Raw genomic sequence first — 24,755 nt, 5'->3', positions numbered from 1 at the left:
AGGTTTATTGCTATACTTTATATCTCTTCTATTTACTTTGTTATGTATTGGATCCCCTACCCGCAAAATAAAAAATGTGATTTTTAGGTGTCACACCTTCATTTCTGTGAAATTGGTGAGATGGAAAACTTTAGAGGAAAAGATAGGTTTGTGTTGCTGCTATTGTTTTTGTTTGTTTTTATTTCTTTTATGGGGATGGGGTACTTACTGAGTGTTATCTTCTATTTCACAAATGGTTTCCTTAGCTGAATCTAATCAGCTGTTTAGTTCATTCATTTCTTGTTTGAAATTTCAATGGATGTATTTTTAAAGGCACTTTTACGGTTCTTTTCCAAATTTGTGTATTTATTTTTTGCGATGCTTGAGTCCTTCAATTTTGTTTCTATTTCTTCTTTAATTATTTTAAGCATGCTTATTATATGAGATTTTTCCGATTGTCATTAATCTCAAATTTTTGGGTTCCAAATCTCTTGTTGTTGCATCTGTTGTCTCTGTGGTGTCTTGTTTCCTGGTGTAGCTTATCACTTTTGATGAATTTTTATTTCAGAATCCTCTATGCCCTGTGGACCAGTTTATCATTTGCTTCTCTGGAGTCTAGGGAATTCAAATCTCTGGTTCAATCTTGATTTTAATATTTTGGCTTGAGGTTTCCATGCTAGTGATGCAGTAACTATTTAGGATTACATTTGTGTGAGGCTGAGGTTTGATTTATCTCAATTATTTTCTCTTACTCTCTTCCCAAAGGCTCTTTCACCTGACAAACTTCCTTGTTGAGTTAGATGACAGGATGAGTTGTCCTAGCTTTCCTTCGGTAAAAGAGACAAACTTCTCAGACTTCTTCCTCCCTGTGTTACCTCTTGCTGTTGTTTCCTGCCCATCTTAAGGTCAGCAAAACAGTTGTATGCAAACAGAACAGAAAAAAGTTTCTGCTCAACTTTTTCATATCGCCGGTTTCTCCAGAATCCAGGTGTGACACCTGATAATTATGTTTGTCTTACTGGTTACATATCAGTTGTATTTGCCTTATAAAGATTTGTCTTTCATGTAATCCCACTTTTTTAATCCCATCTTTTCTCTAGGCTTCTTTCAGTCGCTGTATCAGCCCAGGGTCTCCTGATTTCTTGCTCAGATTATCACAGCCGCCTTCAGGTTGCCTGCCCCTTAATTCCCGTCACTGGTCCCTGTTTTCATAAATTGGAAGTAGATGTGTTGTTGCAGTTATATCGTATTTATCATTCTTTTTTGTGTTTCAAAGGTGTCAGAGCAGTAATAACAAAGTGTATGTATTCACTAGTATCTAGCACTTTCCTCCTGCTTTTGCCAGTTCAGAACCTCTCAGCATCCTGTTAACACTGAATGCCATCCTTCATTCATGCTTTCTTTTCTGAAAACATGTTCTCTTTCATGCACTCATCTATAATTCTGTTACTGTAAACATCAGTCTCTCAGTGCTAAAGAAACCAACCACATCTTCTTTGCTGTGTAGAATGGCAGACTCAAAATAGGTAAAGGGTAATCTCACCTGAGCAAAATATCAAAAATTGTTCATTTTTGCAAACTAGTGTGAGTTCAGAAAACTGGTCCAAGACTGGTGGCTTGGGCTGCTAACTGCCTATATATAGATAGTTAATGCAGTTCCTGCAAATAACTGATTAGTATAATATTCTTAGTTGAACAGAGTTAAAAATTATTTTCATAGAAATCACATAAGTACAATTCTACTGTATAGAAAAAACATAAAATATTTTAATTAATTTTGTGAAGAATGAATAAAAAAGCAGAAATTATCTTCATCTGTCATTAGTAAATGGCTTACATTTTTGAAATACATGATTTTATTTAATACTAACAAAATATAATATAGGTATTATTATTATAATATAGGTATTTTATACCTAAAGTCTTTACTTTGTTGATGTTTTTCTTTAGTCTTTTACAACTTCATGAACTGTACAGGGTCCTCTGTCCATGGGATTCTCCAGGCAAGAATGCTGGAGTGGGTTGCCATGCCCTCCTCCAGGGGATCTTCCCAACCCAGAGATCAAACCTGCCTCTCCTGCTTTGCAAGTGGATTGTTTACCCACTGAACCACCTGGGAAGCCCCTAAGCCTTTACTTGGAGTCACTGCAATTCTGTTTCCTCCAGAAGGACGTTTTTTAGACTTCTAGGGTCTCAAGAGGAGAGAAGAGCAGATAATTTATTAAGAAAGGCTCAAATAGTTCTTTTCTGTCAGGCTACATAGTTTAATGAACTATTAGAAAATGTAGAAAGCTCTGCAGTCAGTGGAAGTGTGGTATGGGGAGAACAACAAGGGATGCATGAGAAGGAAAGTAGGTTACAGAATATGTAGGTGTAATAAAAGTAGCCAAGCTCAGAATTCTTCGAGATGTTTCTGTGAGACCAGCTGGTTTCAATTATGTCTGTGTTTTCTAAGTTGACTAGCCAACCATCAACAATTAGCAAACACAAACAGAACAGATAACCTTGGCTGGCCCTTACTGTCAAAAATCAAGTGATGGTAATTTATAACTCCAGGAAGATGGCTGCTATCAAGTGAATCTATGTATCACTAAGGACCCAAATGCATGTGTGCATGCTCAGTCACTCCAGTCGTGTCTGACTCTGTGTATCCCTAAGAACTGTAGCCCGCCAGGCTCCTCTGTCCACGGGATTCTCCAGGCAAGAATATTGAAGTGGGTTACTATGCCCTTCTCCAGAGTATCTTCCTGACCCACGGATTGAACCCGTGTCTCTTGCGTCTCCTGCATTGGCAGTCGAGTTCTTTACCACTAGTGCCAGCTGGGAAACCAAAATTATCATGAAATTCGGCTTGTTATCATTTTTTAGCATGAGAAATTAACCTCATTATTTTTAAACATTTTGTGTTAAATGGACCATTTTGCAAAATCCGTGCCCTATCTTTGTAAACAGTTCAAAAATAGCATCTGCTTTTCAGCTTGACTTCATTTAAAGAGATGGAAGTCAGACATTCCTGTTCACGTCGATCTGTTTATTGGACACCTTTTCTGTTTGCCCCTTGTACAAGCAGGGGCAAGAGTCATGTGCATGGTCACAGAATGCCCATCTTACCTTTCTGAATAGTTGGCCATAGAATTGGAGCTAGATGATCTTTGGCTGTTGGCTTCCCGCTCTGGCATGCGGCCTGAGCAGCTGGAACGAGCCAGTGCCTAACCCAGCTTCGTAGACCCATTAATGAAATTTGGAGGGCGATGAGGGGAACTTGGTGCAGAGGATGTAGAGGCAGTGTCCTTCTTGACAGTTGATCCCAGCTATAATAACTCAAGAATGCCGTGGGAATAAAACTTGTTAGACCTCCCATACAATTACTGTTTTATGGGAGGCAATCTCTTAGTAAAGGAGAGAATTTAATTGGAGATTATGAGGATTGCTCATGGAATCCAATGAAGCACTGAGCAATGATGCAGCAGGAAGAGCAGAGAGACAGTGAGGCTTCATGAGTAACAGGATCCGGAGACTTGGATTCTGCCAGGACTTTCTTGCCATCTCCCGTTTTTGCTTCTCTTTCTGGGTCAGCTCCTTTCTGTCTCTCCCTAGCAGATCAACTTTTTACTCATGGCAATGAAAAGCTCCCAAGTTTTATATGCTAGAGATTTTGCCACTGATGGAGGAGTAGCCTGGTACTTTATCAGGCCTACATCCTAAGCCGTTGGAAGGGATAGTGACGAGTCATTAGTCTGAAGTAATTTGATGTCACTGGAAAAGTACTGGGGGACTTAATGTGTTATAAGATGAATATCGGTCAATGTGATATTCATAGATGTATATGGGCTTCCCTGGTGGTTCAGCAGTGAAGAATCTCCCTCAGTGCAGGACTCGTGGGTTCAATCCCTGGGAGATCCCCTGGAGGAGGAAATGGCAACCCGCTCCAGTATTTTTGCCTGGGAAATCGCATGAACAGAGGAACCTGGCAGGCAACAGTCCATGGGGTTGCAAAAGCATAGGACGCCACTTAGAGACTAAACAATAGATGTGTAAGTACCCTCATGCAAGCAAACCTTAATTTTATACACAAATGTTTTTGAAAATTCATTTGCAATTTGATAATCTGCAAGTCAAACAATAGATTAGCTGTTCTAAATGATAGAATATAATGGAATGACAGACACCTTGCCTTGGCCCAGAAGACTCTTCCTGTGTAATAAATCCTGTAAAGCCCCCACCTAGGGTAGACTGGGGGCTGTGCCAGAGGTTATCCACACACTTCCATCTCCACTGCAGAACAAGAGTTTGGGTGGGGTGAAATCTTTATATCTTACCCCAGGAATATACTAGACATGTGGGCTTCCCAGGTGGCGCTAGTGCTAAAGAACCTGCTTGCTAATGCAGGAGAAGCAGGTTCAATTCCTGGGTCGCTAAGATCCCCTAGAGAAGGGCATGGCAACCCACTCCAATATTCTTGGAGAATCCCATAGACAAAGGAGCCTGGTGGGCTATAGTCGATAGGGTCCCAAAGAGTTGGACACGACTGAGCAATTTAGCAGACAGGCACGCATACTAGGCGTTTGGAAGATGGGTGGGGGAATGTAGTCTCTTTCCCTCTTCTTTTTTCTTTGCACTGCAGCAAGAAGCAAGCATAGCCTCTACTGTGCATGCACCCTCCCAGGAGACTCCTGGTGGAATTCCCAACCTTTGGCCACAGAGCAGTGGTAGTGATAGGGTGAAGGGATGGTGAGGACTGTGGAATAAGGCCTGGACCGCAGGCAGAAGGAAGATGGAGCTCTCCCTAAACTCCTACTTTGGTCCATGGCCCCAGGGAACAAAAGCATCTGACTTCTGGTCACCTGTCGTGGGTCATTTTGGCAGAGTGATGTACTGCCAGAGCTGCAGTAGCACCAAGGAAAGAATGGTTTACCCCATGGAAGGGGCAAAGCTCTGGATGGTTTGAAGAGAACATCTTGTGTTTTAAAGCTGTCATTCTGCACCGTGAAAAATGAGGTCCAGGGAGCAGGCTGGAGGGCCCTTAGGAGGCTGCTGCTTCAATGTAGGGAAGGTGGTGGCTTGAACTACTATAGTATCTGTGAGGAGAGAAACATGGAGAGATTTGAGTGAACTCCATGAGGTGTTGCTAGGTAATTTATTGAATATGGAGAGGAGTGACAAAGAGCTGATGACAGGTGTTAAGCTTTAATGATCAGTGGGAGGCCTTGCCATCTGTGTATTTAGTCCAGCAGAATAGTGCCGCCACCCCACCCCCTGCAGCTTCTGTCTTAGCTCCATGCCAGCTCTGAAACGGGGAGCATCCCTTCACCTTCACATTTGCCTTCAGCCAGAGGAAGGGCTTCCCAGGTGGTGCAAGTGGTAAATAATCTGCCTGCAATGAAGGTGAATCATGAGACTCAGGTTCGATCCCTGGGTCAGGAAGATCCCCTGGAGGAATAAATGGCAACCCACTCCAGTATTCCTGCCTGAAGAATTCCATGAACAGAGGAGTCTGGTGGGCTACAATCCATGGGGTCTCAAAGAGTCAGACATGACTGAGCATACACACACACAACCAAGGGAAAGCATGCTTGGGCAGTCTAGTTTTTACTGATGGTTTGCTTAGGAAGACAGGATTAGGGTTACATCAGACAGACTCCATAAGCTCTTCCTGCTTCTTTCAGCATCTTCTCTTTCTTGAAGGCACAGTGTCCTTTCTGTGCCATTTCTAAGTATCTCATGCCATTTCTGAGAAATGTTTTTAACATTTGATATATAATCTCATTATATGTTTGAATTAGAAGATTTGCTGATTTTTTTAATTCTGATTTTCCATGGGACAAGAGTTTCCACCTTATGTCTAGGGCAGAGTTCAAGAAAAGGATATGATCAATTTTCTGTATATTGAAAACCTAACTTCAGAAGAAATAATCTAACACAGAATGAGTGAGGTCACTATGATTCCTGTTTGAAATTTGCCATTTTGGGGAGAATGGCCTTGAAATAGAGCTTGGAACTAAATTATTGCCTCATAAAACAGCATGAGGTTACTGTTATTCCTTAATTTTATATCTTTATTATGAGGTAATACTTCTCTTATTTGATTTGAAGAATGTTCTTGTCTTTTTCTCGTGTATTTGTGAATACTGAATGTTAAAGGACTTAGCATAACAACCATTGCTAAATTATGATGTAAAATAATACTGTGTCTGCAATTAGCCCAGGTAGTTTTACTTGGTCCAGTAATATAAAGTCACTGGGCTCATAATATTTTAGTACTTTAGAGTGTTTGGCAAAGAAATAAATTCATGTTACCGTAAAACAGTTAAACTAAGTAACAATCTCAAATTTAAGGAAATATAAAGCAAAGTATTATGTTGTAACATGGAACATTGATGCAAATAACTCCCCAACTGGAACATTAAGTAGATTCTGAAGCCGTGGTTAACGAAAAAGGCTTGTCTTTGCTCTATTCTCTTATGCTTCAACAGTTTTCTGGCTGTCTTAATTTTTAATTTCACTTGAGTTAGCATCAGTGCCCAGAGATGGTGGTCCTTGTAGAATATGATCAGTTCTTTCCTAGTGATCGATATCCTTAATTTAATTCTTGTGTATTTTTTCTGGAAATACTACGTTTAAACCTTCAGTTCAGTTAAATCACTCAGTTGTGTTCGACTCTTTGAGACCCCATGGACTGCAGCACGCCAGGCTTCCTGTCCATCATCAGTTCCCGGAGCTTGCTCAAACTCATGTCCATCGAGTCTGTGATGCCATCCAACCATATAATCCTCTGTCGTCCCCTTCTCCTCCTGCCTTCAATCTTCTACATTTAAACCTTGATCACATCTTAATATCATTTTAGTGTGATCATTGTACATGTGTTTTGGGTTGAAATGTTTTTCCCAAAAGATAGGTTTAAGTTCTAACCACCTTGCTTGTGAATGCTACCTTACTTGGAAATAGGGTCTTTGCAGATGTAATTGAGTTAAAATGAGACCTGACCAGATTAGAGTGGGTTCTAGTCCAATGGCTGGTGTACTTGTAAGAATAGGGAAGTTTGGACAGAGAGATGCACATACAGAGGAAGTTCTTTGGAGAGATAGGCAGGGAGAATTTTGTGTGGTGGCCACACTAAGATGCATCTACAAGCCAGGCGATGCTAAGGATTGCTGGCAAACACCAGAAATTAGGAAGAGACGAATGATTCTTTTCTAGAGCCTCCAGAGAGGGCCTGAATCTTCCAGTGTGTTAATTTAGGACTTCATACTGTCAGAACTATGAGAGAATAAATTTCTGTTGTTTAAGCCACCTAATCTTAGTACTTCATAACAGCAACTTTAGGAAACTAAAATGATATACAATGTTATGAGTAAATAATAAGCTACATTTGATTATAATAGTCATCTTATTATAAGTATTTTATGGCTGGTATGTGTGCTCAGTTGCTCAGTTGCGGCTGACTCTTTGCGACCCTATGGACTGTAGCCTGCCAGGCTCCTTTCTCCATGGAATTATCCAGGCAAAAATACTGGAGTGGATTGCCATTTCCTTCGGGGTATCTTCCGAACACAGGGCTCGAACCCAGGTCGGCATTGGTGGCAGATTCTTTACCATCTAAGCCACCAGGGAAGCCAAACATTTAATATTGACATTAGTCCACCAGGCATTGTGTCAGAAACATAGGAAAATACCTGGTGGACTAATCTCAATATTGAATTTTTTTTAAAGTTACAATACTCTACCTGAAAAGCACAGCATTTTTCTTAAAATAGCCACATATTTGAGACAGAATTTTCAAAATTAAGTTATATGGCTGTTTAATTTTTTGTTTGCATTGTCAAGTACATTATGTATGATTTCATCCACCATTAATTTTGTCATTCATTCAGTTAATATTTGTTAACCACGTAATGCTCACCAGACACTGAGCTAGGTGCTGTAGATGACACTATAGGATAAAGAATACTTGCCTTAAAGAAATTACTCTGGCTTTGAAATTTATTTCCTAGAGAAAGATACAGAGTTCGCTTGGAGATATAGTCTGCTACTTGGAAAATTCCCTTTCTTTGTTTGCTGTACTTTTAACTGATTTTGTGAAATCATTTTAGCATCATTTGGTTTTAGTTACTCTGTGTTCCTGCATTATGGTGGAAAAAAATAAAATATAATGTATTGCAAACAGGCAATAAAGTCAACAATAATCAAAGTATGTGAAGCCAAAGACATAATTCTTTATCAAATTGTGTATATTTTTAATGTTTCTTTTTAACCAATACCCAGATACATGCTAAATTTACATTAGTATTAGCATAGCTAAAATTTTGTGTTCCAATTTTTTTTACTTACTATATAATCAGTATTTTTTGCTTTTCATGTCATTTTTATAGTTGTACTTTTGACCTTTGCATTTATATTAAATTTATTGACCATAATTTGTTTAATCGATGCTCTGCAAAGATGAAGCTACATCTAATTTTTATTATCGTGAATGCCACTGTAGTGAATACCTTGTCACTTTTGGAAGGAAATGGTTTACTCCCTAGGAAAGTTGATACATTGGGTAAAAGAGTTTAAACATATTTTAAAATGCAGTGACAGGCTGCTTTCTAAAAATATTAGAAAACTTGGCATTATCAGTGGCAGTTGAATGAGGACACCATTTTCACTGTATCCTTTCTGACACTGAGTATTAATAATATTTAAAATGGTTTAGTTATTGAAGATGTGTATAGAAATCCAAACTGTATACTTATTGCTTAAGTTTGCATATTTTGGCAACCATGAAAGTGAATACTTTTTCAAATATTTATTACTTACATTTTAAATAATGATTTTTCATATCTTTGCTTAGTCCTTTAATAGTTCCTTAAACTTTGTCTTAGCAATATTTTTGTTTTTAAAGTCATCTTTATAATATTTATTGAAGATATTTTTCATAATCTGTTGTGTCTTTTTATTTTGCGGGCTCTTTTTCTCTATTCGGAAATAAAAAGTTTTGGTTTTGTTTTTACATAGCTGAATTTAGTGTTTCTTCCTTGATACTCTGGTACAGTATTTTTGCCATTCATCTTACCCATCTATTAGATGAAAAGGAACATCAGATTCCTCCTTTAAGAGAGTACTTGGCTAATTTATTATCCAGGTAATAGGGAGAAAATGGCTGTAAAGGAAATAATCCATCACAGTTTCTTCCTGGAGGAGAGAGGAAGGGCTCATGATGTTGGCAGGTGTAGAACATTAGCAGTTTAGCATCAGTTGGACTGGGGGCCACATTTACTAAGTTGTGAACCTTATCCAAGGCAAGGGTGGGCCAGAGTGGTCGGGCCAAAGGTCAGGAGGTCCTCTTGGATGGGAAGAGCAAGCGAGAGATCAGCAAGAAGCAGGACAGGGAGGGAGGACCGGATGTGATGCAAGGGTCTGTAAGGAGATGAGGGAGAGTGGGAGAAGAAAGACGAAGATGCGAGGTGAAAAGGAAAGAGCTGGGCTTTTTCCCATCACCATTTCTCAGGGCCACCTCCAACTCAAAGAATGACATCTTTAAATCTGGAACTCCCTGCCTACCTATCTTCCTGAATTCAGATGTATACTGTAACACCTTTCAGTGTGTTAATATCTACCCTTCCTCACCCCCGCCTTAAATGCCCTTTAAAATAGTGCTTTTCTTTAAAAATGACACCTTTCTGGTTTTGGAGTATTTGTAATCAGTTTCTTACTGAGACTGTCACAATACATACATATAAGTTGCCATTCCCATTAAATGACTTTTAAAAATTTAAAAATTAAAATTAGAGAAAATTTTAGAAAAGAATCTTTGATTTGTGTCTCTGTGTTCATGTATACGTAAAACAATGTACATTTTAAAACGTCTTATGTTCTAATAAAGAAAGTAACTGGTTTATTAAAGGCTGTACTGCAGGTCAGAAAAGAAAAGAAACTAAAACCACATCTCTCTAGTTGTAGTAGGGAATACTTAAAACCAAGTAAAACCCCTCCAATATGTTGAATGTTCTGTAAAGTGAGTTGGGGACATATTGTTTCTGCAGACTGGAGTATTTATTTTCCACTTAAATGATATCTTTGAAAACTTTTGATGTCTCTAAATATTCCTTGAAATGTAAGTTTAATAATTTATATCTGTGTTTATGCCTACAATGAACACTTTTTTATAGAGATCTTTTTATAAACTCATATTCTTTTAATTTTATTTTAGAATTAGAATATGAAGGGCTAGAAATGTATCATTACTAATTTAAAGTGCATTTCATAGATTAGTGAGCTTGAATATTGTTTTGTGGTGATTGACCATTTTTCTGTAGGAGTGCATATGCTTTTCTGTTTAGATTGTTGAGTTCTTTATTATGTCAAGGGCAATAGCTTATTATGTTTGATATTTGCAGAGATACTTCTATATTTTCATGTATATTTTAATTGTGATTAATTGTGTGTTGGGGGGAACTCAAGGGGGTATTTGGCTTTTTTTGTATTATATTCCATAGCTTCTATTATATAAGTCTTCTCTATATGGGAATTTAAAATATATATGTCTGTTTTTCTTAGAGTATTTTTAGACTTCAGTTTGCCTGGAAAACTTTATGTATTATATCAAGTAAAGATGAACATTTTTTGAGTAGTTTACTGACCAGTTTTCCTTCTTACATATTCCTGTAACACCTTTTTATCATGATAGTCTTATTTTCATTCTTTTTAAAAAATTGTGCATGCATTTTATCACATATTTTTTAGAACAGAATATGATCATCTGGCAATTGAGACAAATTTTCCTGTGGTATAGAGCTTTCATATTAAAATACACGTTATATTTTTTCAATTTTATATTCTTTAGAAAATGAATGGTTAATGCAGACTTTGGGAGAAGGAAATGGCAAATCATTCCAGTATTGTTGCTTGGAGAATCCCATGGACAGAGGAGCCTGGTGGGCTACAGTTCATGGGGTCTCAAAGAGTTGGACACGACTGAGTGACTAACGCAAAACATAGACTTTTAATTTTTAATCTGTCAATTGCTTAATGACAGATCTCTCTCAGCAAAATAGCACGCTGGGTGTTTACTACGCCCTGGGTCTCTGAAGTTGTCCTCAGATGCCTTTGCTTATCTGCAGGATGTCTAAGTAGCTGTTTACTTATCTCAATATTACTGTGATGTGATTTTCAAGGTCATCATTTCTATCAGATATGGGAACAATACTAAGAAATTTTGTTCTTGAAAAATAATGCCTCTACAGATTATTATCACGTAAATCAAAGTTTTGGTAATTTTACAAATAATTTTAAAAGATAACTTTTTCATTTTTCCACTTTGTTTTCATCGTTTTGTTTCAGATAGTCCATTTTTAATTGGAGGAAGCTGCTTCTACTTGGGGGCGGCAGGAGAAGTAAGAAAACCACATGGAAGACTCCCAGGATTTAAATGAGCAATCCGTAAGTCTTAATTCAATCTCAGTTTTGCTGAAAAATGTTGTGGTAAGATGACTCAAAATCATACTGGAAGGGATATATTGTAAAAAGAAGTTTTTGTTAAACATATTTTTAGTCAAATTCTGAATCCTCTTTCAAGATCATAAAACATACCTTTGGAAATGTATACTGTTTCTGCTTAATGATATCATGTTTTGAGGTCTTCCTTGATTGTCTTCTTGTAAAGACAGTGATAGAAAGATGAGAGCATTGAAATTGTGCAAAGTGTTTTTTACTGTTAAACAGTTTTACACGCCTCCTTTATTGGGCTTTATCCCAGAGGCACTTGGATGGTGCATGTGGGATTGACTGTCAGAAGTATGAAAGGTGAAGCATATCACTTGCATGCCTGTTGTTCACTTTGAGGATGGCGACCACAGTCCTGAAGGGGTTTCCTTATTTTGCTCAGGTCTTTGCAGGGCTTCCCTGTGGCTCAGCTGATGAGGAATCCACCCGCAATGTGGGAGACCTGGGTTCGATCCCTGGGTTGTGAAGATCCCCTGGAGAAGGGAAAGGCTGCCCATGGAGAATTCCATGGACTGTATGGTTCATGGAGTCGCAAAGAGTCGGACACGACTGAGCGACTTTCACTTTGCCCAGGGAGGAATGCATGAGATTGGTGGCAGCCATTCTAAAATTCAGATTTCTCAATGGGAAAGGACTTATATAGCCTTTCCTCCTAATTTATTAGCAGTGTCTTCATGACACTAGTCCTTCACGGGAGTCAGTGGGAGTCAGTGGGAGGTTCTGCATTTACTCCCCACTCCCACAGTACCGCCAGTTGCATCCAAGCTGTTCTGTCCACAGACTATTAGTGATGTCACAAATGAGGAGATGTATACTTACCATGTGTGTGATATTTGCTTGTATCATCATGACTAGATCTTAGAATCTTATATTCCCATCAGGCTACAGAGGACAGTGTATTTGTTATAATGATCTGGTTCTGGAAATGATTTCTGAAATGAGTTCAATTTTAAAATCTAAAGTAATGTGTGTTCTGATGTATAGATGTCATTCCAAGTTAGTTTGTTTTCTATTTATGTTGTATTTAAATGACATGATAATTGAGTTTTCAATTTATAGACAGATATGAGCATTGTCTAACATCTTTATATATTACGTTATTATTTAATTTCACCTGGTATTATTGCAGGAAAAATGTAACAAAAAATTACAAAGACCATTAAAAAATTTGTCAAATAGTAGAGATTATTCCTCAAAAAATGCCTGAGTTTTTACAAAAGTAGACAAAAGGCAGTTGGGAAGCAGGGGCTTCAAAGTATTTTTTTTTAAATGCTGGTTACTGAACCTAAATATTGGTCACAGGGGCTCTAGTGAAATGGATTGTAGTCAGCATGATGATATGTCACCCATGCCATTCTTGCCTGTCTTTTGATCATGTGGCATCCGAGGTCTGTAAGTGTGACCGTGTACCCGAGTGAATGATGACTTCATCTTAGTGGCGATGCTTCTCAAGAGGGCTGTTGTCTATCTGTACTTTATTCTGACACATCGGACATTACTTAAAAGTTTGTGTCCATCTGTGTAAGAATGTGTGTGTATGTATGTGCGTGTGCATGCATGCGTGTACATGTGAGCTAGATTGACCTACTGTCCCTGTTTTCCAGGGACCCAGGAGTTTCCTGTGACTTGGAACTTTCAAAGCTAAAGCCGGTAAAGTCCGTGCAACCCAGGATAATCCAGTTAATTACCTTAGGGGGTGTGTGTGTATACTTAAGATCAAATTTTTGATTCAGCACAATTAAATGAAGCTAAAGACAATATAGTCTTAGGTTTAACATTAGAGTGAGATTATTATACAAGATGCTTCATATCACCTTTTATAAAATGAAACCCAACCCCTGTAAATCTTATAGGGTTTACTCCTAGTGATATCTTAATGCTGTGGAATTTGGTATTTTTTAAAAAATTAAGTTCTCAGTGTTGTTCATGTTCAGCCAGGTTTGAGAATTGAAATCTTGAGTGGCCGACCTTCTGGTCTTTCAGCTCAAACCCAGCTGCTGAATTGGTGGTAGGAATGTGAAAGATTTCGAGAGAAGGAAAGATTGCTCTCATTCTCCTATCCTTTTCTCCCTCCCCAGTCCTAAACTCTCCCCCTGCGGATGACGATTCGATCAGAGTCAGAATGGAAGCCTCTGCTCTCTGGTCATCAGGACTGTGTTCGTCTGGTTTAACCCACACGAAATGTGAAGTTTGTGTCAAGGGTTCAGGGCTTAATGGCTTTAAATTTGTAAACATCATAAATCCTTCTCCTTAGACTTAGCAGAACATACAGGCCAATCTGTTCATCTTGTACATGTGTAAAGGGATGCTTGGGACTGTTAAGTCCCAAGTCAGAGTTGGGACTTCACAACAGTCTTCTGACTCCAAGTCCAAAGCTTTCCCCATTACGTCCACATGCCTTAAATGCATTTGAATTTTCTTGTTTGGACTTTCATCATCATAGAATAAACTCCAATTAGGGTGAAATGATTCCTGTTTGAATGAAATCTTTAAATGACTTTAAATCTTGCAGAGTCATATTGATTAATGTCTCAAAGCTTTTTGAAAAAAAAAATGCTTGGCATTTATTAAGATATAGGACAAAATAGGCTGAAATTTTTAAAAAGTTTTTAGTAAAATGAAAGAGAATTTACTTATATCATAGCTAGTTTACTTCAAAAAGAAGTTTTTTCTCTAGGCATAGATGTAGCAAGAGGTGTCATTTATTGCACATTTTATACTCATCTAGCATTTTCTGTAGACTGTCTTCAATCCTTACCATATCCTTGCTTCGTGTTTGTTATGGTCACCATTTTACAGATAAGAAAACTGTGGCTTAGAGAATATTAAGGTCAACCAGCTTTTAAGTAGCAGAGATTAGAATCAAACCTATTTTTCAGTTCAGTCGCTCAGTTGTGTCCGACTCTTTGTGACCTCATGGACTGCAGCACGCCAGACTTCCCTGTCTATGACCAACTCCCGGAGCCTACTCAAACTCGTGCCCTTCGAGTTGGTGATGCCATCCAGCCATCTCATTCTCTGTCATCCCCTTCTCCTCCTGCCTTCAGTCTTTCCTAGCATCAGGGTCTTTTCCAATGAGTCATTTCTTTGCATCAAGTGGCCAAAATACTGGAGTTTCAGCTATTTTTATCTGGCCCTAAAATCAGTTGGTTTTTAATGAGTATGTGTGTTCATTCTTGCAAATTCAGCTGCCTTCTAGGAGACATAGCTGGCTTGGAGTACAAGGGTCTGTACACTCAGCAGATAAAAACTGAACTGAACCCACCAACTTTCTTCTCCCAGCTTTTCTCCCTTTCTCCTCTCTTCCTTCTCAGTGGATGGCACCATCAGTTACTGAGTAAGTTCATTTGGAAAACTGGAAGTCATCCTTTTCTCCATCCCCATTTCAAAATCCTATCCATTCTTAATTTTTAGTACCTCTCAAAGTTGTTCTCTTGGTTCCAAATCCTTATTTTGGATCTTTAATAATCTCCTGTATTTTTCTGCTTTAAGTTTTTTCTAGAGTGGTCTTCCTAATTTACATATATAAAGTGAAATTTGCTCAGTCTAGTCGTGTCCAACTCTTTGCTACCCCATGGACTGTCCCTGGAATTCTCCAAGCCAGAATACTAGAGTACGTAGCCTTTCCCTTCTCCAGTGGATCTTCGGGACCCAGGGATTGAACCGGGGTCTCCTACATTGCAGGTGGATTCTTTACCAACTGAGCTATCAGGGAAGCCCTTTACATATCTAATCCCATCCTTACTCTACTTGATAATCTTCACAGACTCTTTCTTGCCTTCAAGAGGAAAATCCCAAGTGTGTAGTAAAGCGCTCAGACTTCATTGCCTGCTTTATCTGTAGTTTTAGTTTTGGCTTCTCTCGGTTCCCTGAATCTCGCAGGCTCTCGGTGGTCTCTGTCTTTGCTAGTACTCTAGCCTCTTCCCAGCTGAGCCTCTTCCTCACTGGAGAACATGTAAATCTTGAAGACTCGCGATGGGCTTCCCTCCCTCGAGGAAGGCGCTCAGGTTTCCTCCCCCTTCCCCAGGGAGTCAGCTGCCCTGGGTCAGGGGCCCCTGCACTGGGCTGCTGTACCCTTTGGCATTTCCCTCTCTACCCCAGGACTTACCCCACAGAGCTGAAATCTTATCTGTTTATTTGCCTCTCTACTAGATTATAAACTACTTAAGCGTAATAATGGGTCTTGATCATCTTGTATCCTTCCTTCTTAGCACAATTCTTACTGACATTCGATAAATGTTTTCTTCAAAAGCTTTTATATACTGTTAGTAAGGTATGTTAGTGAATAGCCTGACAAATTTTAGAAAGCCAAGATGTTCTTCTCAGAATGGATTACTGACTCATGAATTCATGTATCACTTATTTAAAACAGTTGCGTATAACATGTAACAGTAGTTTAACAGCATGTGATCAAAACAAATTTTGGTCCTCAGTACTTTTTTTTTTTGCACTTATCTGGATTACTTTTTGCAGTCTGGTTTAGAGGATCTTGGAAATTTTAAGAGATAAACAATTAAAGTAAAATTTAGCTTTCATATTTGAAGTTCTTTATTAGAACTTTATAATTACTTAGAAGCAGTTTGTTATATCCAATTATAGCTCACTACAGTGTTTAATGACATGTTGCTCTTATTAATAGAAATATACATGAATGTAGATTATGCAGAGCAGTTCTGTTCAGTTCAGTCACTCACTCATGTCCGTATTTATACTAACAATCAGAAATTTCTCTGATACTCTGGAATATATTCTTTGTATTCAAATAATGACTAATCAGTGTTTATGTTTTTATAGCTCCTACAGTGTCCTCACACATTGAAAAATTTTAGTCTTTTTTAAAGATCTCCACAGATTTTTTCTGGTCTGATTCATTCATATCAAAGTGAGAGGGCATTTGGCCTAAATTTAGCATCAGGCTAGAAAGTTTAAAAAACTATTATTTATAAGTTTAAGTACTATGTGTTACATAGTAACATGTTAGTGTTTACTAAATATAATGAGGTAAAATGAATTACAGTTTATGATGCAATTGCATCCCCTAATATTAAACATTAAGGACCTGAATTTTCCTATATTATTACTGAATCAGTTAACTTACATTACTGATGACACATTTCAATTAGTGAGGTCTAAATTAAGTCACATCCCTTGGATCCATATTTTACATCATGTGTTTCAGCAGTATTTTTAGAAGTTCATATATACGCATATATATATGTAGACATTACTAGTGTTTATTTTCTTGCATCATACCTGCTAATTTAATAATACATCTTAAGATTCAAGAGTTAGTTTAGTAAACTAACCTCTTTCCCGTCTTTTTTTCACCCCTGGACTAGCAAATGACTTTAGAGTTATTACTCGGTTCTTTGTTCTTAGAGATTCCACAATATCATTTTTGCCTGTAGCCACTAGATCATCTTTAAAACCTGAACTGCTCTCTGAGCTATTTGGACAGGTTTTTAATCTTATGTAGAATTGAACAGACCAACAAACTTTCCATCTAGATGTAGCGCTTCAGAATCAACAGCTTCTATCAGTGTTTCAACTGTATGCAAGAAAAGAATTATTTTTATTAGTTTCACTTTAAATCACTTTTTCATTCTTGATAGTGTAGCATTATCAACATCTAGGAATCCTGTTAGTCTTCTGTTGTTTTTTTATCTTGGACAGACTAATCAATTTAAGCATCATGCACACAGTGTATTTTATTCAGATATAACCAAACTCAGCTTATTGGTTTTGAGGCTACAAATCTGCTTGGAAGAACTTGGCCTTTTAATTAGTCAAAAGAACTATATTTATAACATGTAATTTTTATACCATCCAACTGGACAATGTACTTCAGAATTCAATGGAATTCTGCTTTGAGTTGAGTCAGTTTCAGAATTGATGTAGCTCCCAATTACCAATTATAGCTTTCCTTTGCAATGAGATAATAGAGTACCTAAATGGTGAAATTACCACGTAGTGTCTTTAAGACATCAGATGTACTGAAGCATCTGAGAACCATTTAAGTGGATGGCAGCAGGTAAGACAGTGTGTGCCGCAGCGTGGATTCTGGAATAAGAGCCGGCAGGCTCACACTCCATCATCACAGCTTCCCAGCTGTTACAGCCTTGCCTCAATGCTACTTGATTTCAAATTGTTTAACCAAAAGGAAAAGATTTTTAAAATATGGAGGGAAATGTAAGTTATTCCACTATGATTACAAGTCAGCCACGCAACTGTCATGGCTAAATCTTTAGAACAGGGAGTGGTAAGACAGCAGAATGTATTAAAATTGGGTAGTAATTCAGCAGATTCAGTTAAACCAATAATTATTGTTTACTCTCTGTCAGGAACTTTGCTAATGTTTAAATGATGAATATAGTACAATTTCTGTCCTGCCCAAGTTTTAGCTTAATATATGGTTGTAAGTTGTTAAGTTCTAGAGTTACCAAAAGTTTAAAATGAGATTTGGGCAGTGGCTACTAATTTACTCAATGAATATGTGTGAGGAACTGCTGTATTTGAAGCATGGTTTTAAATGTTGGAGATACTTGGTGGACGAAAGAGACAAATATGATTCTCATGGAGTTTATTATACTTTAGCAGGGAGAGATGAACAGGAAAACAGTATTAGATACTAGAAGGTAATAGTGCATGCAGAAAAACCAAATAAAGCAGGGACAGGGACAGGATATTCTGGAGCTAAGGTGTGTGGGTGGGGCAAGGTGTAGTTTGGAGAGGAGTCAGGGGGCTTCCTAAAGGAAATCAGTCCTGAATAGTCATTGGAAGGACTGATGCTGAAGCTCCAATAGTTTGGCCACCTGATTCGAGGAACTGACTCACTGTAAAAAGCCCATGATACTGGGGAAGATTGAAGGCAGGGGGAGTAGGGGATGACAGAGGATGAGATGGTTGATTGGCATCACTGACTTGATGAACACAAGTTTGAGCAAGCTCCGGGAGTTGGTGAAGGACAGGGAAGCTTGGCGTGCTGCAGTCCATGGGGTTGCGACGAGTCGGACACGATTGAGCAACTGAACTGAACTGAACTGGCTGTCACTGAGAAGATGGCATTGTGCAAAGGCTTGAAGGACCCACCTGGGTATCTGGGAAAAGTGAGTTTTGGTTAGAAGGAACAGTGACTATGAAAAAAGTGGGATGGCGCCGTGCCTGATCTGGTCAAGGAGGCCAGTGTTGCTGTCAGTCGTGGGGTAATCAAGGGGGGAGATAAGGAAGTGATCATGATGGGAGTGTGGAGGTGAGGAGTGCAGGTTGTGCAGAGGTGTTTGCGACATTATAAGAGCTTGAGCTTTTCTGTGAGTTACATGGGAAACAATTTGAGGGTAAGCTTAGGGATGTCATGATGGGACTTAAGTTTTTAAAAGATTAGAATGTCTGCTGGGTTGAAAATGGTCTCTTTGAGGTCAAGAGTAGAAACTGGGGTGTTCTAAACATTCAGATGTGAAATGGACAAGATAACAGTAGAAGTAGTGAGAAATGGTTGAATTCAGGATGTGGTTTGAACCTAGAGCTGAGAGGACTTGCTGACAGGTTGGATCTGGATTGTGAAAGAAGGACCTTGACTTCCAGGTCTTTGTCCTGAGCACTGGGAAGGATGGGGTTAGGCATTTACTGGGATGGAATGAGTTAGAAAGAACAGGTTGAGGCTGGAGATCAGGAGTTCAGTTTTAGACCTGGCAACAGGGTTATTGCCATGCTTTCACCAACTCTATTTCATACTTTTTTCTGGTGCATCTGGGACTATCCTTCCTGGACTCCTTGCCCTTAGACAGGGTGGTATAGCTGGTTTAAGGGAAGTGATGTGCGTGTTATTTCCAGACTGAGGCAGTGAGAAACCTGTGCCTGATTCTGTAGTCTCTATGTTTGCTAGTGTTTGGAAAATGAGGAGGAGGTGACTGGTAAAGGTGGTCAGGCTCCAAGATGGAGTAAGATTGAATTGTGGAGTCCCTGCATGAAGGACAGCTTCCCAGGAGAGTAGTAAAGCAACTGGGTTAAAAGGGACATAATAAGTTTTACCTGTTATTTGAAAAATGAGTGGGGAGTCAGTTGTAACCACTTGGAACCTGGGAGAGAAGGTTGAACTTGAAATATAAATTTGGGAGGCTTCAGGGTATTGATGATATTTAAAGAACTATTATTGGTCGATATCACCAAGAGATTAACTCTAGATAGAGATAAATTGAAAGGACTGAGCTCTAGGGCATTCAGATTTACAGATGACAGTTTACATGAGGCAGCAGCTTGATCCTAACACAACCATAACCGTAATGCCTGTAAGCATTGAGTTATGCCACAGCTAGTATATGTTACCAAAGCCAGTGAATTCTCTTATTTCAAGTTTCCCAATGATCAAATATTGTACCTGGGTTACTGGAAACAGGGTTAACCCCTTTTAGAAGAAAAAGCCAGCTTACAGCCAAATAGGTATTCAAACATCATTCACTTTATTTTCTTTTTTTTTCCACTTTATTTTCTATTAAAATTGTTGTTCAGTCGCTAAGCAGTGTCCAACTCATTGTACCCCCATGGACTGCAGCATGCCAGGTTTCCCTGTCCTTCAGTATCTCCTGGAGTTTGCTCAAACTCATGTCCATGGAGTTGGAATTGCCATCCAATCATCTAGTCCTCTGTTGCCCTCTTCTCCTCCTGCCATCAATCTTTCCCAGCATCAGGGTCTTTTCCAATGAGTCAGCCCTTTGCATCAGGTGGCCAAAGCTTCAGTTTCAGCACCAATCCTTCCAATGTATATTGTGGGTTGATTTCCCAAAGATTTACTAGTTTGATCTCCTTGCTGTCCAAGGGACTCTCAAGAATCTTCTCCAGCACCACATTTCAAAAGCATCAGCCCTCTTTATGGTCCATACATGACCACTGGGAAAACCATAGCTTTGACTGTACGGACTTTTGTTTTTCAATACACTTTAAGTTGTCATAGCCTTTCTTCTAAGGCGCAAGTGTCATTTAATTTTATGGTTGCAGTCACTGTCTGCAGTGATTTTGGAGCCAAGAATATAAATTCTATCACTGTTTCCACTTTTTCCCCATCTATTTGCCATGACGTGATGGGACTGGATGCCATGATTCATTTTTTGAATGTTGAGTTTTAAGCCTGCTTTTTAACTCTCCACTTTCATCCTCATCAAGAGGCTCTTTAGTTCCTCTTTACTTTCTGCCATTAGGGTGGTATCATCTGCATATCTGAGATTGTTGATATCTGTCCCGGCAAACTTGATTCCAGCTTGTGCTTCATCCAACCAAGCATTTCTCATGATGTACTCTAATATAAATTAAATAAGCAGGGTGACAGTATACAGCCTTGACACACTCGTTTCCCAAATTCGAAACAGTCCATGTTCCATGTCTGGTTCTAACTGTTGCTTCTTGATCTGCATACAGGTTTCTCAGGAAGTAGGTAAGGTAAGGTGGTCTGGTATTCCCATCTCTTGAAGAATTTTCCATAGTTTGTTGTGATCCATAGAGTCAAAGGCTTTAGCGTAGTCAATGAAGCAGAAGTAGATATTTTTTCTGGAATTCCTTTGCTTTTTCTGTTATCCAACGGATGTTGGCAATTTGATCTCTGGCTCTTCTGCCTTTTCTAAATCCAACTGGTGCATCTGAAAGTTCTCGGTTCACGTTCTGCTGAAGCCTAGCTTGAAGGACTTTGAGCATTACCTTGCTCACAGTGAAATGCATGCAATTGTATGGTAATTTGAACATTCTTTGGCATTACTTTTTTGGGGGATTGAAATGAAAACTGACCTTTTCTGTCCAAGTTAGAAGAAAGTACTCAACAAGTAGTATTTTCTTATTGCTCTGTTTGTAGATATGATGTTTCTAGGATCCCAGTTTAGTAAAGCATTGAAATACATCAGTGATACTTAGCTTCAGCATTGTTGAATGTCTCACTTATTTAGACAGGGTAATTCTTTGTCGTAGGGAGGTTGTCCTGAGCATTGGGTGATGTGTAGAAGCATTTCTGGTACCCACCCACTAGATGTCAGTAGCACCTTCTTCCCTCCCCCACGTCCTTCTCTTTAGGGACAATCAGTCAGACATGTCCCTCGATATGGACAGATGTTTTCTGGGGGGAGCCAAGAATCACAGATCTGCTTTCAGTGAGGCATTTGTTTACATATTTATTCCCCGCAAAATGTTTGAGGAGGTTTGCCTGAACATTGAATATAATGTGCTATGTTAAATTATTGGGGGAGATGGGATGAAAAGGCAAGCACGTGGTAATACAGAATTTAAGCAAGAAAACAAACAACATTGTCAGGTTAGCTGTACAAAATATTAAGTACTGTGCTATCAACAGGGAAAGTCTGTTTCAGAAAGACCAGGAAAGGAATTCTAGATAGGCTAGGTCGCACCTTAGTTTGATCTTGGAAGAAAGGATGGAATTGTATGGACACGAAAGGACTTGTCCTGGTCTGGTGAATAGTAAGAATGAAGATTCAGAAGTGCAATATATAAGGCAATAAAGCCTGCCTGGGAACTGCAGACGGATTAGAATGACTGAATCAGAAACTTTCGGGGGATGAAGATGCAGAGCAGTGGGCATTAAGGTCAGAAGTCCTGAGACCATACTCCAAAGAGTCTTTGAAGCCAAACTTCTGTATTTACCAGGTGCTAGGTGTCCGGCAAGATGCTCATCACAACATGAAGTAGAGAGTTACATGAGATGCTGCCCTGTCTTTGGACTGTTATCTTGGATATGATGGAAAGTCCCATAATTTTTGAGCAAGAGAATAATATTTTTAAAATGATGTTTTTGGAAAATTAACCAGATGGTAGGAAGATTAGTGAAAGTGTGAAAGTTGGCATGGAAGATGGTCTAGGGGCCCTTGAAGCAGTTTATGTGTGAGCTGAAAAAGGCCTCAACCAGGGGCAGCAAACTTTTTTTTTTGGTAAGAGTCGAGACAGTAAATAACTTTGAGTTTTCTGGCCATACACTCTCTGTGCAGCTCCTCACCTGTGTTGGTGGAGTGTGAGAGCAGCCGTATGTGACACATACATGAATGGGCGTGGCTGTGGTCTAATAAAACTTTGTTTACATAAACAAATGGCAAGTTGCGGACCGTACTTAGCCAGATCCTGGTCTAATAGTTGAAAGAAAGCTAGGAGAGAATCAATAAAAAGAACTTGAAAAAAACTCTACTGAACTTGGATAATTAACCAACAGGGTTAATAGGAGGAAGGTGAGTGGTAGATGTGGAGAGGGAAAAAGCAAGGTTTATCCTAGAGTTTCAGGCTTCGGGGGTACCAGTAAGAGGGTTCAAGAGCAGGTGTCAGTGATTTCAGTAACCAGAAAGATGTGTTTGAATTGACTACTTTGGAGAATCTGTCAAACTAGCAACTGGCTCTGTCGTGCCATGGAGGGGATGTCTAGGCTGGTCAGAGAGAGCAAAAGAGTATTTTTAAAGATGCTGCACCTAAGGGGAAATTATAGCTGGCTAAGGGACAGAAGGGCTTTCCTGGTGGCTTAGTGGTAAAGAATTCAGCTGCCAGTGCAGCAGAAGTGGGTTCAACCCCTCCATCAGGAAGATCTCCTGGAGAAGTAAATGGCTACCCACTCTAGTATTTTTGCTGGGAAATCCCATGGACAGGAGGAGCCTGTTGGGCTCCAGTTCATGGGGTTGCAAGAGAGTCGGACACAACTTAGTGACTAAATGAAACCACCAAAAAGGACGGAGCTGGATACCCCTGTGAGAACGCCTCCCAGGTGAGGATACATCTGGGAGAAACCATGTTTATGGAGTGGAAGGAGGAAGGCGGATCTGGAGAGACGGAGGTGGGGAAACAGAAGGAGGTCAGGGTCATCCTGCCTGCGAAGCCAATGGCCAAGAATAATTTTTAGAAGGAATTGGTTATCACTTTCTGACATTTCAAGAAGACAAGTAGAATGGGGACTGAGAAGAAAGCTCTTTCGTTTGTTGATCAGAAGGCCACTGGGGGCCCCTCAGGATACAGTGCTCTTCGATTTGTGGTAAGTAGAGACCTCTCAGGTTCAACACAGAAGAGGTGTTGAGAAAGTAAGAGGAAGCTTGTGTTTTGAGAGAAGAAGCACAGAACAGTAATTGAAGGGAGCACCTTTTTCAAATTAGAAGAGAATTGTGTGCGGTTGGTGAGTGGGGAGAAGGACTCAATGGAGAATAGACTCAAGTTGTCACAGAGGGCGGGGGTCAGCAGAGGTCAGAATGAAGAAGATAACGGGATGAGGGAGGGAGTCACCCTCTGACTGAAAATGCCAGATGACGCATGTGCCCTTGGGTATTCTAAGCTGTTCTCCCTGGATGGCTTTCTTTTTTGCAGTCCGTTTGTTCACACAAGGTCAAGAAGTGAAGTGGAAGCATGATAGGATTAAACGCTTTAGCAGTATAAAGAAGATCACCAAGAGGCATTATTTTTTTAAAATGGAGATCTTCTAGGACTCAGTACAAAGATTATTGTGACATTTTCAGGTTTCCTTTAGCAAAGTCAGTCATACTGGCTAGGACTTAACACTGAGCATGGAAAGTTTATTTATTTATTTTTTTGCATCAAAACCATTAAGAAGAGACAAGAGAAAAGTAAACATTTTGTGGTTAATGAAAATGCCCCTCATCTTAGGAAGGAACTGCTTGCTCTGTTTTCTTTGGCTATCAACACACCCAACAAAAGGAAGAGCCTATCTATTTATTTAGATTGGATTGGGTCAAATTTGACTAGAGTTGGATGGAGAAAGTACTTGTCTCAAAGTACACAGAATCCTGTTGTTTCGTTTCTCCTTGGATGGAGGGTTGATTTTTCTGCTTAGACATCTTTAGGATGCAGACACCCTTGTAAGGGTTACTATGGGAAGAAGTTCACGTTAAAACTCTTGGCAGGAGAGAAGTTCATGTTAAAGTTCATGTTAAAGTTGATGTTAAGACTCTTAGCATGGTCAGAAAAGGTTTGCAGAAAAAAGTAAACGAGAATTTAAAAAGGAAAGACAAACACCGCCTGCTTCTTTAGCTTTTGTTGTTTTCCCTAAACTGTTATGGATGACACGTGTGGCTGGTGGGTTGTAACTAGACTGTGCATCCCACATGCTCACAACTGACGTGTGTGAAGTCCTCACTTGGGCTTTCTGAGTGCTTTATTTATATTATATCAACTCATATGAGTTGGGCACTATTATTATCTCCCAGTTTACAGATGAGGGAGTCACTGAGCTAGTGGGTGGGGGCCAGGATTTGAACCCAGGCGGTCTGGCTACTGAGCTGACAGTATTAACTACTGGTGAGTCTTCTGAGAAAATG

General features: G+C 39.3%; 1 protein-coding gene across 11 annotated transcripts in view; it reads left to right on the top strand.

Moving 5' to 3' along the window:
• The window catches only part of EYA4 (EYA transcriptional coactivator and phosphatase 4), a 299,810-nt gene that overhangs the window by 20,325 nt on the left and 254,730 nt on the right, over positions 1-24,755 (top strand). For all 11 annotated transcript variants that reach the window (XM_065931318.1, XM_065931327.1, XM_065931326.1 and 8 more), the window contains exon 2: positions 11,302-11,400. In XM_065931318.1, the coding sequence (XP_065787390.1) occupies positions 11,368-11,400 (33 nt within the window). In that variant the 5' untranslated portion in view covers positions 11,302-11,367. The remainder of the gene's footprint in view (positions 1-11,301; positions 11,401-24,755) is intronic.

The sequence above is a fragment of the Muntiacus reevesi genome, chromosome 3 (assembly GCF_963930625.1).
Source record: "Muntiacus reevesi chromosome 3, mMunRee1.1, whole genome shotgun sequence".
NCBI lineage: Eukaryota > Metazoa > Chordata > Mammalia > Artiodactyla > Cervidae > Muntiacus > Muntiacus reevesi.
This window is presented reverse-complemented; position numbering and strand designations above follow the sequence as displayed.